This window comes from Bos mutus, chromosome 3, assembly GCF_027580195.1.
Source record: "Bos mutus isolate GX-2022 chromosome 3, NWIPB_WYAK_1.1, whole genome shotgun sequence".
Classification (NCBI taxonomy): Eukaryota; Metazoa; Chordata; class Mammalia; order Artiodactyla; family Bovidae; genus Bos; species Bos mutus.
Genome location: NC_091619.1, coordinates 18,586,606 through 18,599,619, shown reverse-complemented (window position 1 = coordinate 18,599,619; position 13,014 = coordinate 18,586,606). Strand labels below are relative to the sequence as shown.

The following is a 13,014-nucleotide window of genomic DNA, read 5'->3' as shown; positions in this document are numbered from 1 at the left end:
ATGGGAATACTCACGAAATTTGATATATAAATACATAAACACATATAAATATACCTAGAAGAGGAAAGAAGTATAGTAAATTGTTCTCACTGGTTTTCTCTAGGTGGTCAGAATACCGGGAATAATTATTCTTTGTATTTTCCTGGAATTTTTCACTAATCACAGTAATTACTTGCAAATGATCATTATTACCTTTAATTTTTTTCAAGTAAAAAGCATTAGTAACTGTGGTAGGTTAAATATAGCTACAAGTTCTTCCTATCAAGTTGTGGAGCGGATCTTCCCTCTTGAGTCTAGGCCGGTCTGCTGGAAGATGACAGACTGCAGGGAGACCCGAGGGCCCCCTCCACCAGCCAGCGTCGACCGTCAGACATGGTGAACTGATGCCATCTAGGACAGAGCAGACATGGTGCAGCTACTTTCTAATTCAGGCCAGACCGGCACGAGAGCTGCCCAGCCGACCATTTTTCAAAATCTTGAGCAGATAAATGGTTGGTGTTGTTGTTTAGTCGCTAAGTCACGTCCAAATCTTTTGCAACTCCATGGCCTGTCCTCTCTCCATGGGATTCTCCAGGCAAGAACACTGGAGTGGGTTGCCATTTCCTTCTCCAGGGGATCTTCTCAACCCAGGAATCAAACCTGCATCTCCAGCATCGTAGGCAGATTCTTTACCACTGTGCCACGAGGGAAGTCGGACTTGTTACATCCATCCTAAGTCACTTCAGTCAAGTCTAACTTATTTGCAACCCTATGGACTATAGCCCCCCAGGCTCCTCTGTCCATGGGATTCTCCAGGCAAGAATACTGGAGTGGGTGCCATGCCCTCTTCCAGGGGATCTTTCTAACCCAGGGATCGAACTTGTGTCTCTTCCATCTCCTGCACTGGCAGGCAGGCTCTTTACCACTATCATCACTTGGGAAGACCTGTTACACAGCAACAGATAATTGATATAATAACAAAGCAGAAACGCTCAGTTATCACATACCTGTCCAAGGGGTGCCGGTGACCTCGGGGCTCCACTCGCTCCACAAGCCATTCCCAAATTCCTCCTGCGCCCGAAGCTGCACCACATGCCTCATGCCACTCCAGGCATCATTGATGATGCAGTGGTACTGCGGATCCTTCAGCTGTGGGTGAGAGGCACAATGGACTCTGGGCTGGAGCCTGAGCGGCACCTGTTAGCTCCACAGGGCCCTTGGAGTCCTTAGACACCCCCATCCTTCAGGTGCTCCCTCTTTCAGGTCCAGTGGGCCACTCAGCTGGGCAGGAGGCTCATAACAGGTGAAGCTGCCCTCAGGGCCAGCAGGAGCAGAAGCTAAGTCACTGCCCCTGCCCCAGGCACCACAGAAACCTGCCAGCACACCCTTGACTTGCAGGCAGCCCATTTCTCCCCCCAGGTCACGCTCTCGCCCTCACAAATGGGCCCGTATGGAGGAAATTGGCCTGGCATTATTATTCCCACTTTATAAGTGAGGCAGCCAAGGCTCAGAAAGGTCTAGAACTTTGGAAAGGCCATGCAGGTAGTGAGCGGCTGACCGGGACCCAAAACTCATTTTTTTCTTTCTAGTACCCATTGCTGTGAAAGTGCTGCACTCAATATGCCAGCAAATTTGGAAAATTCAGCAGTGGCCACAGGACTGGAAAAGGTCAGTTTTCATTCCAATCCCAAAGAAAGGCAATGCCAAAGAATGCTCAAACTACCGCACAATTGCACTCATCTCACACGCTAGTAAAGTAATGCTCAAAATTCTCCAAGCCAGGCTTCAGCAATACGTGAACAGTGAACTTCAGATGTCCAAGCTGGTTTTAGAAAAGGCAGAGGAACCAGAGACCAAATTGCCAACATCCGCTGGATCATGGAAAAAGCAAGAGAGTTCCAGAAAAACATCTATTTCTGCTTTATTGACTATGCCAAAGCCTTTGACTGTGTGGATCACAATCAACTGTGGAAAATTCTTCAAGAGATGGGAATACCAGACCAACCTGACCTGCCTCTTGAGAAACCTATATGCAGGTCAGGAAGCAACAGTTAGAACTGGACATGGAACAACAGACTGGTTCCTAATAGGAAAAGGAGTTTGTCAAGGCTGTATATTGTCACCCTGCTTTCTTAACTTATATGCAGAGCACATCATGAGAAACGCTGGGCTGGAGGAAGCACAGCTGGAATCAAGATTGCCAGGAGAAATATCAATAACCTCAGATATGCAAGATGACACCACCCTTATGGCAGAAAGTGAAGAGGAACTCAAAAGCCTCTTGATGAAAGTGAAAGAGGAGAGTGAAAAAGTTGACTTAAAAGCTCAACATTCAGAAAACTAAGATCATGGCATCTGGTCCCATCACTTCATGGGAAATAGATGGGGAAACAGTGGAAACAGTGTCAGACTTTATTTTGGGGGGCTCCAAAATCACTGCAGATGGTGACTGCAGCCATGAAATTAAAAGACGCTTACTCCTTGGAAGGAAAGTTATGACCAACCTAGATAGTACATTGAAAAGCAGAGATATTACTTTGCCAAGAAAGGTCTGTCTAGTCAAGGCTATGATTTTTCCAGTGGTCATGTATGGATGTGAGAGTTGGACTGTGAAGAAAGGTGAGCAACGAAGAATTGATGTTTTCGAACTGTGGTGTTGGAGAAGACTCTTAAGAGTCCCTTGGACTGCAAGGAGATCCAACCAGTCCATTCTAAAGGAGATCAGTCCTAGGTGTTCATTGGAAGGACTAATGCTGAAGCTGAAACTCCAATACTTTGGCCACCTCATGAGAAGAGTTGACTCATTGGAAAAGACCCTGATGCTGGGAGGGATTGGGGGCAGGAGGAGAAGGGGACGACAGAGGATGAGATGGCTTGATGGCATCACCGACTCGATAGACATGAGTCTGAGTGAACTCTGGGAGTTGGTGATGGACAGGGAGGCCTGGCGTGCTGCGATTCATGGGGTTGCAGAGTCGGACAGGACTGAGCGTCTGAACTGAACTGAAGTGAACCCATTCTACCATCCCGAGTATCTAAGGACTCTTTACTGTCTAAGAGTAAAAGAAAAATTTACCATCAGTGTTGTGAATGTCTCTGACCGTTCAGTCCGGTATCGGAGCTCAAACTGTAGCCTGTAGTAATATGAGTTCCAGGAGGGGGGGTCCTGCCAGGTGACACTGAGCCAGCGGGGGTTTCTGTCCACGGCGCTGACTGTGATGTTGACGGGTGGGTCGGGCTGTACTGTGGGAAAAGGGCTCCTATGTGGCAGCAAGCACGGTGCAAAGGAGAGACCCGGGAAGACCGCAAGCCCCCAGCAGGCAAGACCCCGCCTCCAACCCCCGACCACTGCCACACACACATCCCTGCCATATTCAGACCCCTGGCAAGTAGAGCAGAAAAGGCACCAGCTCACCAAACCCTTCACCAGGCCACTCCAAAAGGCACATGAGGAACATTAAATTAAAAACAAAAAACAAAAAAAACAGCTAAAGGGCAGAGGGAGGCCTGAAGAGCTCACTTACGGAGTTTGTAGCCGTCAAATCCTAGGGGGTTGCTGGACTTGTTCCCGGCACTGTTGGCGACACACAGGGACAATACGTAGAAAGAGCTATCTCCCTCAGGGACAGCCAACTGGCAGGAGAAGCGCTGGGACTCGGGGGAATACTGGCAGGGCTCCTGGAAGACTTGCTTCGGACTGTGGAGACAAAACAAGGGCGGGGCTCGCTATCAGCTGCGCCACTTACCCAGGACTGGGGTGAGCAGGGGGCGTGGTGAGACGCTGAGGCTCTGGGGTCTCAGCCCGGGGGCATTCATCTCCGCTCCACACACTGAGCAGCACTTGGGGTCTTGAGTAAATTCTCCAACCTCTCCAAGCCTCTGTTTTCTCACTCGAAAATGGTAATGTTAATAGTACCCGCCTCACAGGGCTTTCTTAGGATTAGTTGAAAAATGAGTGTAAGACATCTAGCTTAGCCCCTGGCACCGCTGTCAAAGGGGCTGAACTAGAGGGCGAACTCAATCACCGTGGCATCACGGAGGCCATGCATTCAGGCTCTCTGCCAGGCCCTGTGCTCTGGCCTCTGCGGGGGATGCAGAAAGGAACCAAGAGGCCCCACCCTGGCCCCAAGATACTAACAAAAAAGACCTGCCCTCAGAGGTCTAGGACAGCCAGTGGAATGCCATTCTAGAAGCTCGAAGTGCTGGAGGGCTTTGCAAGGAGATGGGAGTGTTTCTGGCAGGTGAGCCCAGAAAGGATTTCTGGGTGATAGAGATATTGAAGTTGAGTCAGACACTCTCCCACCTAGTCTGGAAGCCTGAGACTTCACCCACGTATGACATGCACAGGCCTGTGAGGCCAGGGCAGCCAACCACCTCACTGCCACAGGACAAATCAACCATCAACCTCTGATTTGAGTCTGAACCCCGGCCCAGGACAAACTCTTTTCTTCTTGGAAGCCTGCCCCCACCTTCCCAGTCTGAGTTAGGGCCTCCCTCTCCTCCCTCCACCATCACCCAGACATCCATCCCACAGGACTGTGGTGTGTCTCCTACAATCTGTGGGCCCTAAGAGCAACGTGTGTTAATCGCTCAGTCATGTCTGACTCTGCGACCCCATGGACTATAGCCCTCCAGACTCCTCTGTTCATGGAATTCTCCAAGCAAGAATACTGCAAAGGGTTGCCACTCCCTTCTCCAGGGGATCTTCCCAACCCAGGGATTGAACCCAGGTCTCCTGCACTGCAGGTGTTTTCTTTATTGTCTGAGCCACCAGGGAAGCCCTAAGAGCAAGGGCCAGTCTTTTTTTTTTTGGGGGGGGAGGGGTGGGTTGCGCAGCACAGCATGTGGGATCTCAGTTCCCCAACCAGGGATCTGACCTGCACCCCCTGCATTGGAACCGTAGATTCTTAACCACTGGGCTACCAGGGAAGTCCAGGGGCCCAGCCTTGTCTGCCTCCTGTCTCTCCTTCAGCCTGGGAGAGCACCCAACCCACGGCAGATGCTGAACTTGACACTTACAGAGAGAGTGAGCAAGCAAGTGCAGTGGGGCGAGGGTGTGACCACAGGCACACACGTGAGCAAAAAGAGCAGAACACACAAAACCTCTTTGCGTTTCACCCTCGCAGTCCCAGGATGGGCCTGAGTGGGTTCTGGGGGGACCTGAGGCTCTCACAAGGGCTCCCCATTCCCCCTTCCTCACACCAGTGAAGACAGCCCAGGAAAGGCAAGTAGATGTGCCTGAGGCTGCTGTCAGGAGGGGGCTGTGGAGGAAAATGCCCTGTCCTCTCGCGCTCTGTCAACACACCAAGTCTTCTAGTCCAAGTGTCAATTGAATAAGCTTTCCCTGGGCTGGTCTGGGCAGCTGTCGGCCACCATACGGAACATCTCATCTAAGCAGAAATGCCTTCCAGGTCCCAGACAATTTATATCCTAACTCAGCTTCAGATTGTAGAGACCTCTGACCCTCCCCGACTTGGAGCGTGAGCCGTCAGTCCTAATGGCAGCTGCGTCATATGCAGACGGGCAATCTATACATATCTGTGCAGAGACCAAAACACAAACGTCACCACCAGGTGACTTTCTGGAGACAGGCACAGATGCAGACCAAAACACCCTGACGACATCACTGCTTGAATTTTTTGATCCTCTGATGATTGCCAGCTCAAACTCAGTGATAAACATCTATAGCCTAAGGGGACCTTTAGACATCCAGGTGTCAGAGTGGTAAAGAATCTGCCTGCCAATGCTGGAGATGTGGGTTTGATCCCTGGGTGAGGAAGATCCCTTGGAGGAGGGCATGGCAACCCCCTCCAGTATTCTTGCCTGGAGAATCCCATGGACAGAGGAACCTGGTGGGCTACCGTCCAAAGGGCCGCACAGAGTCAGACACGATGGAGTAAGCACTCAATGGGACCTTGGCTCTGAGATGGAAACAGAGAAAACTGCAGAGATGTGATCATCCACCTACTCCACATCCATGCCTGAACTCATCCCGCTTTGTGCTGTTAGAGCTGAGTAATATTCCACGGTAAATGTGTACCACAATCTCTGTATCCATTCATCTGTCAATGTGCTGTTAGGTAGAGTGTCCAAAGTGGCAGTTAAAAAGCAGCAGTTAAAAGGCAGACAGGAAGAAAAAAAAAAAAAAAAAAAAGGCAGACAGAGAAGTTTAAAAGCCCATGAAAAACAGAACAAAGGGAATACCTACAGCCAGGAGCTTCAGCAGGAAAACATGCCCAACACGCCCCCTTCCCTAGTTGGTCTCGGATATAAGCCCTGTTTGACACGGGCAACACAAATCAGACATGGAGGACTGTTTTGGGGAGGGAACAAGGACATAAAAGAAAAACTTACAATAGGGCGGCTCCACTCCTACGGGGTCAGCCCGCTCTCACATCTTGGGAGTACATTTTGTGATGCCCCTTGTTTAATAAATCCTGCCTGAGTAAGCCTTCCAGTCTGTCGTTTTAACTCTTGTACTACGACAAGACAAAGGACCAAGCACGGAACCACACGTGACAGGGCCATCTTCTGGTGCCACAGGGACCACGGACCAAGTGTGACTTCCTGCTCCACGGCCCCAGCTCCCTCTCCCGACTCGGTCACCACTTCTGCTCACCGGCCATTATGATGGGGGAAATCCTGATAAGCTCACAGTCAGGACTGAGCAGGAGCTGCCCTTCCCCACCCAAGGACATCTGTGTCTTCTTAAGAACAACACCCAAAACCTTTGTATTTTGAATGAAAGGAGATAGACTAGGGTTTGATTCCTGGCAGCAGTTACTTACTAGCTGCTGCTGCTGCTAAGTCGCTTCAGTCGTGTCCGACTCTGTGCGACCCCATAGACAGCAGCCCACCAGGCTCCCCTGTCCCTGGGATTCTCCAGGCAAGAACACTGGAGTGGGCTGCCATTTCCTTCTCCAATGCATGAAGTGAAAAGTGAAAGAGAAGTCGCTCAGTCGTGTCCGACTCTTAGCAACCCCATGGACTGCAGCCTACCAGGCTCCTCTGTCTGTGGGATTTTCCAGGCAAGAGTACTGGAGGCGGTGCCATTGCCTTCTCCGTACTTACTAGCTAGATGACCTTAAACAAACTAATTAGTCTCTGTGGTTCACAGCTTCTCCATCTGTTAAGGAGGAAAATAACTCCCACCCTCCACCTTGGCTGTTGTGTGGACAGAACAAAGGGTGTAGCACCGTGACCAGCACAGGGCGTGCTCTCCTGGTAAAGTCTCCCTCATTCCCTTCCCCTCAGTTTAAAGTACTTGTTGTTCAATCGCCCAGTCGTGTCCGACTCTTTGCGACCCCATGGACTGCAGCACACCAGGGTTCCCTGTCCTTTACATCTCCTGGAGTTTGCTGAAACTCATGTCCATTGAGTCGGTGATGCCATCCAACCATCTCATCCTCTGTTGTCCCCTTCTCTTCTCGCCTTCAATCTTTCCCAGCATCAGGGTCTTTTCCATTGAGTCAGCTCTTCCCATCAGGTGGCCAAAGTATTACTTTCCAGTAACATTTTGGAATCACTGGTCAGCCAATCCCACCGGGTTCCTCAGAGAGCTCCCCCACTCCCCATCACTCCTGGAGCTTCAGTAAGGATGGAGGAGACAGACACACTGCCCAGCCAAGATACTTACAACTTTTTCACCAGTAACACGGCCTTGGTGGTCAGGGATGGAGGGCTCCGAGGACTCCACTCACAATTCACTCTACTGAGGGGGCTCTTCTGGATGCAGGAGATCTGGGGCTTCTCCGGGGGAACTGGAAGGAGAGAATAGAGGCTGAGGAGGCAGCACACTTCACCTCCTTTCTGGGCTCACCTCACTTCTGAGGGAGCGCTCAGCTCAGCCCTGCCACCCCACCCTGCCCTGGTGCCAGCCTTCACGACAGCCAACAGCCATGAACAGATCTTACTGGGCTGGGAAATTAAAGGACACCAAAGTCCTCGTGTCAGGCTGGGAGGTGGGCAAGTGAGGGGAGACACCTGGGAGGCTAGCTTGCCTAAAGGGGAGCACAGTTGACAGAAAAAGAAGTTGGGGCTTTGGAGTTACACTGGTTGTGTGGGCAAGTCCCAATCTCCCTTCAGTTTTCTACCATAAAATTAAATGATTGAAAAATGATCATAATAACACTGCTTTCTCTCACTGGGACATTGGGAGGACGATACAAGACACCAAGAAAGAAAGTCCCTCAGCACAGGGCCTAGCACACTGGGCGTCTGACTCCAGGTGTCTTATGAGATACGCGCGAGCTAGGAACCTGCTAATTCTAACGATGAGAATAGTTCATTCAAGAGCTTACTATGTGCCAGAGTTTTTAACACCATATGTGTGCACGCACACACACTCATTTAAAAATAAACCTGAACTAGGTTAATAAAATGAACCTTATTTTACCAACAAAGGAACTGAGGAGCAGAGAAGTTAAGCCATGAAGGAGGAGGATTCAAACCCAGGCTCCTTGTCCCCGGACCCTCAACCCCTAAGCACCCAGCAAGACCAAAGAGACGGCATCTCCTTCAACCAGCCACCCCCACCCAGCTGGAAGCTCGGCCAGCCTCACTGGCAGGCGTCACTGGGCTTTTCCCCGAAATGCTTGGGCCAAGGAAATGACAGGAATTTAAAGGGTCAAGTGGGGAATCTCTCCCTGGAACACGCAGAGCCATGCTGGGAGCTCTGAGGACGCCACTCACCATCCACCACCAAGCGCACGCTCCCAGCTGGGTGGTCTTCCCGGTAGCATGAATAGTTTCCGGAGTCGCTGAGCTGCACGGACTGCAAAAGCAGCCGCCTTCCCATGCCAGCCGGTCTGCCGTGGTGCGAGCCTGTCATCTGATCCCTGAGCACCCAGTGAACTGTGGCATTGTCCTCTGGTCCCCCACCTGGGCAGGTCAGGGTGACATTGGCCCCTGGCACGCTGGTCAGCACATCGCTCGCCACCTCTGCCAGGGGAGAAGACACTGGGTGAGGCCACAGGAACCCGAGCAAGGGGCCTCATTTCCAATTTGGGGAGCCACAGAAGGTTCCGGTGCTAAACATCTGGCCCAGGCCACCATCACCCCTTCCTGGGTTATAGGAACAGCCTCCCAGCCCCCACCTTGGCCATCTCCACCCAGTTGCTCCCCTAAGCCTTCCAAAGAGGCTATCTGGTCACCCCGCTCATTTGATTGGCAGCCCCTTCAAGGGCCTGCCATCATCCACAGGAGGAAGTCCAAGTTTAGGGGCCGGCCCACAGGGCTTTCCACCACCTGCCCCCTGCTGGCCTCTGAACCCTCACCTAGCCCACTCAGCCTTAGAAGGGATGGAGCCCCTCCCCACAGGCTCCTGAGCTCTGCTCACACTCACCGCCCCCCCACCCCGACCCCCATGCCACCTCCTCCTGTTGCTCATCTCAGCCTATATGTCGCTTCCCCACAGGCCTTCCCTCAGCTGCATTAGGCCCCCATTCTGCCTCCCTCACCACATGACCTCTCACATGCTGTCTTTTAATTACCAATGTTATATCCATCTTTACTTTGGGACTCCAAGTGCCACAAGCGTAGATACTCTGTTTTGTTCTCTGCTATATTTTAGTGCCTAGATTGTTGCCTGGAACCCAGCAGTGGCCCACTGAGCACTTGATGCATGTATAAACGAATGTAAGAATGAAGGCCGGAACCCAGTGGGATGCATGAGTACACCTGAAGTCTCAGAATCCCGGGGTCTCCGTGGTAAGTGGCCCATTTTACAGACAGTAACCAAGGCACCAAAGAATCAGGAGACTAGTCCAAGATCACCGATAACTTAGCGACACAGCTGAGATGCAAACCAGGTCTTCCAGCTCTGTTCAGCGCTCCCTCCACCTCCACCTTTCTATCAGACCATTTAGGGCAATGCTATGTTTATTCTAGAGACAACATTGGAAAGTAAACGAAAAGAAATGCACTCCCTTGAAAAATATCATGAGTGCTATTCAAGGCAAGGATATTAGAGATTAAAGGAACAACCAAATTTTTTTTTTCAAGTATAGGTTAAGGGGTTTCTCTGTGGCTCAGACAGTAAAGAATCCACTTGCAATTCAGGAGACCCTGGTTGGATCCCTGGGTCTGGAAGATCCCCTGGCAACCCAAGGGAATGGCAACCCACTCCAGTATTCTTGCCTGGGGAATCCCATGGACAGAGGAGCCTGGTGGATTACAGTCCATGGGATCATAAAGAGTCAGACACGACTGAGCGACTAACACTTTCATAGGTTAAAGAGATTCACAGCATCTAAGATTTAAATTAGTCTAACCAGCTAAGGAAACTTAAGCCAGGGAAAACGGCAAGTTTTCATGTTAAGCACACTCGGTCCTTCTAAGCAAACATGTGGTCGTGTATTAGCAAACAGAAGCAATTTCTGGTCAAAGATTTCAAAAAAGCCCAGCAACAGTGTCTCCCCAGCCTGCAAAGCTTTCTTGTTTAGGAGGCACTCTTAATCTCTCTCCTTCCTCCCGCCAAGGCAGCTGTCAGAGAGGAGGGACTAAGGATAACTGACTTCCAAGAGAACGACACTCCCAAAGCCAGCTGGGCTGGCTGTCTAGACAGACCCCGGGCACAGCCGAGCAGCCAGGGACATGGCCATAAAGGGGACAGTGACTGGGGATTTCCCTGGTGGTCTCATGGCTAAGGCTGCACACCCACTGGAGGGAAACCGAGCTTAATCCCTGGTCAAGGTACTAGATCCTACAAGAGTTTGCAAGCCACAGCTGAAGATCCTGTGTGCCACAGCTAAGACCTGGCACAGTCAAATGAATAAACAAATGTGGGGGGAAAGGTGGAGGGGATAGCAACGGCTTCTCTCTGGCTATACAGACATCCTTCAAGCTTCCTTCTCACCTTATCACTTGGAGCCCGAGATCCCAACGGTGGCACCCTCTGCCCCAAGACTGGCAGATAAGGGACACATCCAAGGACAGGATAGCAGCCTATCACCTACGGTTTCTTTCTCTTCACCACCAGAGCCTTGGACTTTGGGTGAGAAAAATGGTTGCATCTCAGCATGCAGCCGAGCAAGTGTGGGCAGGCTCCTTACACCCTCTGCCTCACCTTCCCCAACTACGGGGCAAATGACCAACATCCAACGAACATTTGAAGAGGCCCCCAGAGCCAGGCACCAGTGAAAGGGATGCAGTTGGGCAGCAGAGAGACCCTGCCCTCAAGGATAAGACACGTAAGATGAATTCACTCCTGGAGAACTGGGACAGAGAATCCAGGGCTCCCCTGACCATCCCAGTCCCTAGAAGACCAAGTCCAGTGACTGAGGGTACCTCCATGTCCACAGGGCTTAAAAAAGGTATAAGAAGCCCTAAGTACTCCTTTCACACATAATCTTTAGTAGTATATTTTTAGCATTTCAAATATCATTTTTAAATGTGGTCTATGATATTGAACGCATGCAAATTTATATGTGTAATGTACAAGAAAGTTACGAAGCATGAAACACCCCTGAGCTCCTGCCAACCAAACCACTAGCAGTCACTGGCTCTGAAGTTCCTTCTGTGCTTCTGAATTCCCCAGTCTCCCTGCTCATCCAGTGTTACATTTGGGGCATATTGTTCTCTCACTTTTACTTTTTAAAATGTGTTTTTATTTATTTTTGGCTACACTGGGTCTTCGTTGCTTTGTGAGCGCTTTCTCTGGTTGCAGTGAGCGGGGGCTACTCTTCACTTCGGTGCACGGGCTTCTCATCGCAGTGGCCTCTCTTGTCGCAGAGCACAGGCTCTAGAGCGCAGGCTTAGTGGTGGTGGCACGCAGGCTTAGTTGCTCCTCAGCAGGTGGAATCTTCCCAGACCAATGATCAAACCCCCATCCTCTGCATTGGTAGCTGGGTTCTTATCCACTTCCCACCACCAGAGAAGTCCACTCCCTCTCTTTAAAAAATAGGTTCAGACTCGCTATTCATGGACCCCTAAATTGTTCTCAACTTTGTATGATATTTGAAATGTATAGAGATTGTAGATAGTCTTCTGTGACATGCTTCTGTCATTCCTTACGTTTCCATGATTCGTGCAGCTACCGTTATTTGTTTTCACTGCTGTGTAATATTCCATTGGACAACGATCGCATTCTCCTGCTGAGGGAGGTTTTAGGTCATTCCCAGGGTTCTGCTGTACTAAAGAGTGTGCTATCAAATTTCTCCAATGTGGCTCTTGGCGCATTTGCCCAAGAATTTCCCTGAGTGCAACTGCCGGTCCCAGTGTGTGTGTATATGTCACACATGTCCTTCTCCTTCATGACCGACACATGGTCCAAACCACTTGAATCTGGTGTGCACCTGATGGAGGTTATGGCCAGCCACGTCCAGTCCACATATTGAATTCCATCTGTGCCTGAATGAGCTTTAAAAGACCCATCAACACTTGGAATCACTATATCAATGCTCTCACTTCTCCATTTTCTACTTGATAAAGCAGCTAAAGGACATAAGCTAACATGGATGTCAAGTTCATGAAAATATTACCAACACTGTAGGAACAACGATGGAAACACTGTCAGGAATTCCCCGGTGGTTCGGTGGTTAGGACTTTGCACTCCCACTGCACGGGGCGCAGGTTCAATCCCTGGTCCAGGAACTAAGATCCCACCAGCCTCTTGGTGCAGCCAAAAACAAACAAACAAAAAAAGATGGAGACGCTGTCGAAATAGAACAGTCTTCTGGTGGGTGGCCCCGCTGTGCTGTGCTTACAACATCCCTCATCAGCTGATGAGCAGAAATTGAAATTCACAAGGAACCAACACACAATAGACTTTCAAAAGTGCTCGGAAGTCCAAGCAAGGGTCAAGGGCCATGGCAGAATGAGCGTGCCCTGGTGCTCTCCACATGGCGCCGTCTTTAACTATATATAGGTCTCCATCCCCAATCATGAACACTCATCAGAGAACTCAGTACATGCTCGACAAATGTTCAACATAGGGCGCCAAGGAGGTCCCCACAGGGTCAGGTTCTCCAGTGAAAACTTCCAAGAGCCCCTGTCACACAGGACACAGGGATCCATGTGGTATTCCTCATGTTGTGC

The 13,014-nt window shown here is 50.5% G+C and overlaps 1 protein-coding gene across 1 annotated transcript in view; it reads right to left on the bottom strand.

Annotated features, from left to right (window-relative positions):
• The window catches only part of IL6R (interleukin 6 receptor), a 54,852-nt gene that overhangs the window by 26,046 nt on the left and 15,792 nt on the right, over nt 1-13,014 (bottom strand). The window contains exons 2-6 of the mRNA XM_005898650.2: nt 8,671-8,919; nt 7,616-7,739; nt 3,504-3,676; nt 3,056-3,222; nt 987-1,128 (exon numbers count right to left, since the gene is read on the bottom strand). Of these exons, the coding sequence (XP_005898712.2) occupies nt 987-1,128; nt 3,056-3,222; nt 3,504-3,676; nt 7,616-7,739; nt 8,671-8,919 (855 nt within the window). The remainder of the gene's footprint in view (nt 1-986; nt 1,129-3,055; nt 3,223-3,503; nt 3,677-7,615; nt 7,740-8,670; nt 8,920-13,014) is intronic.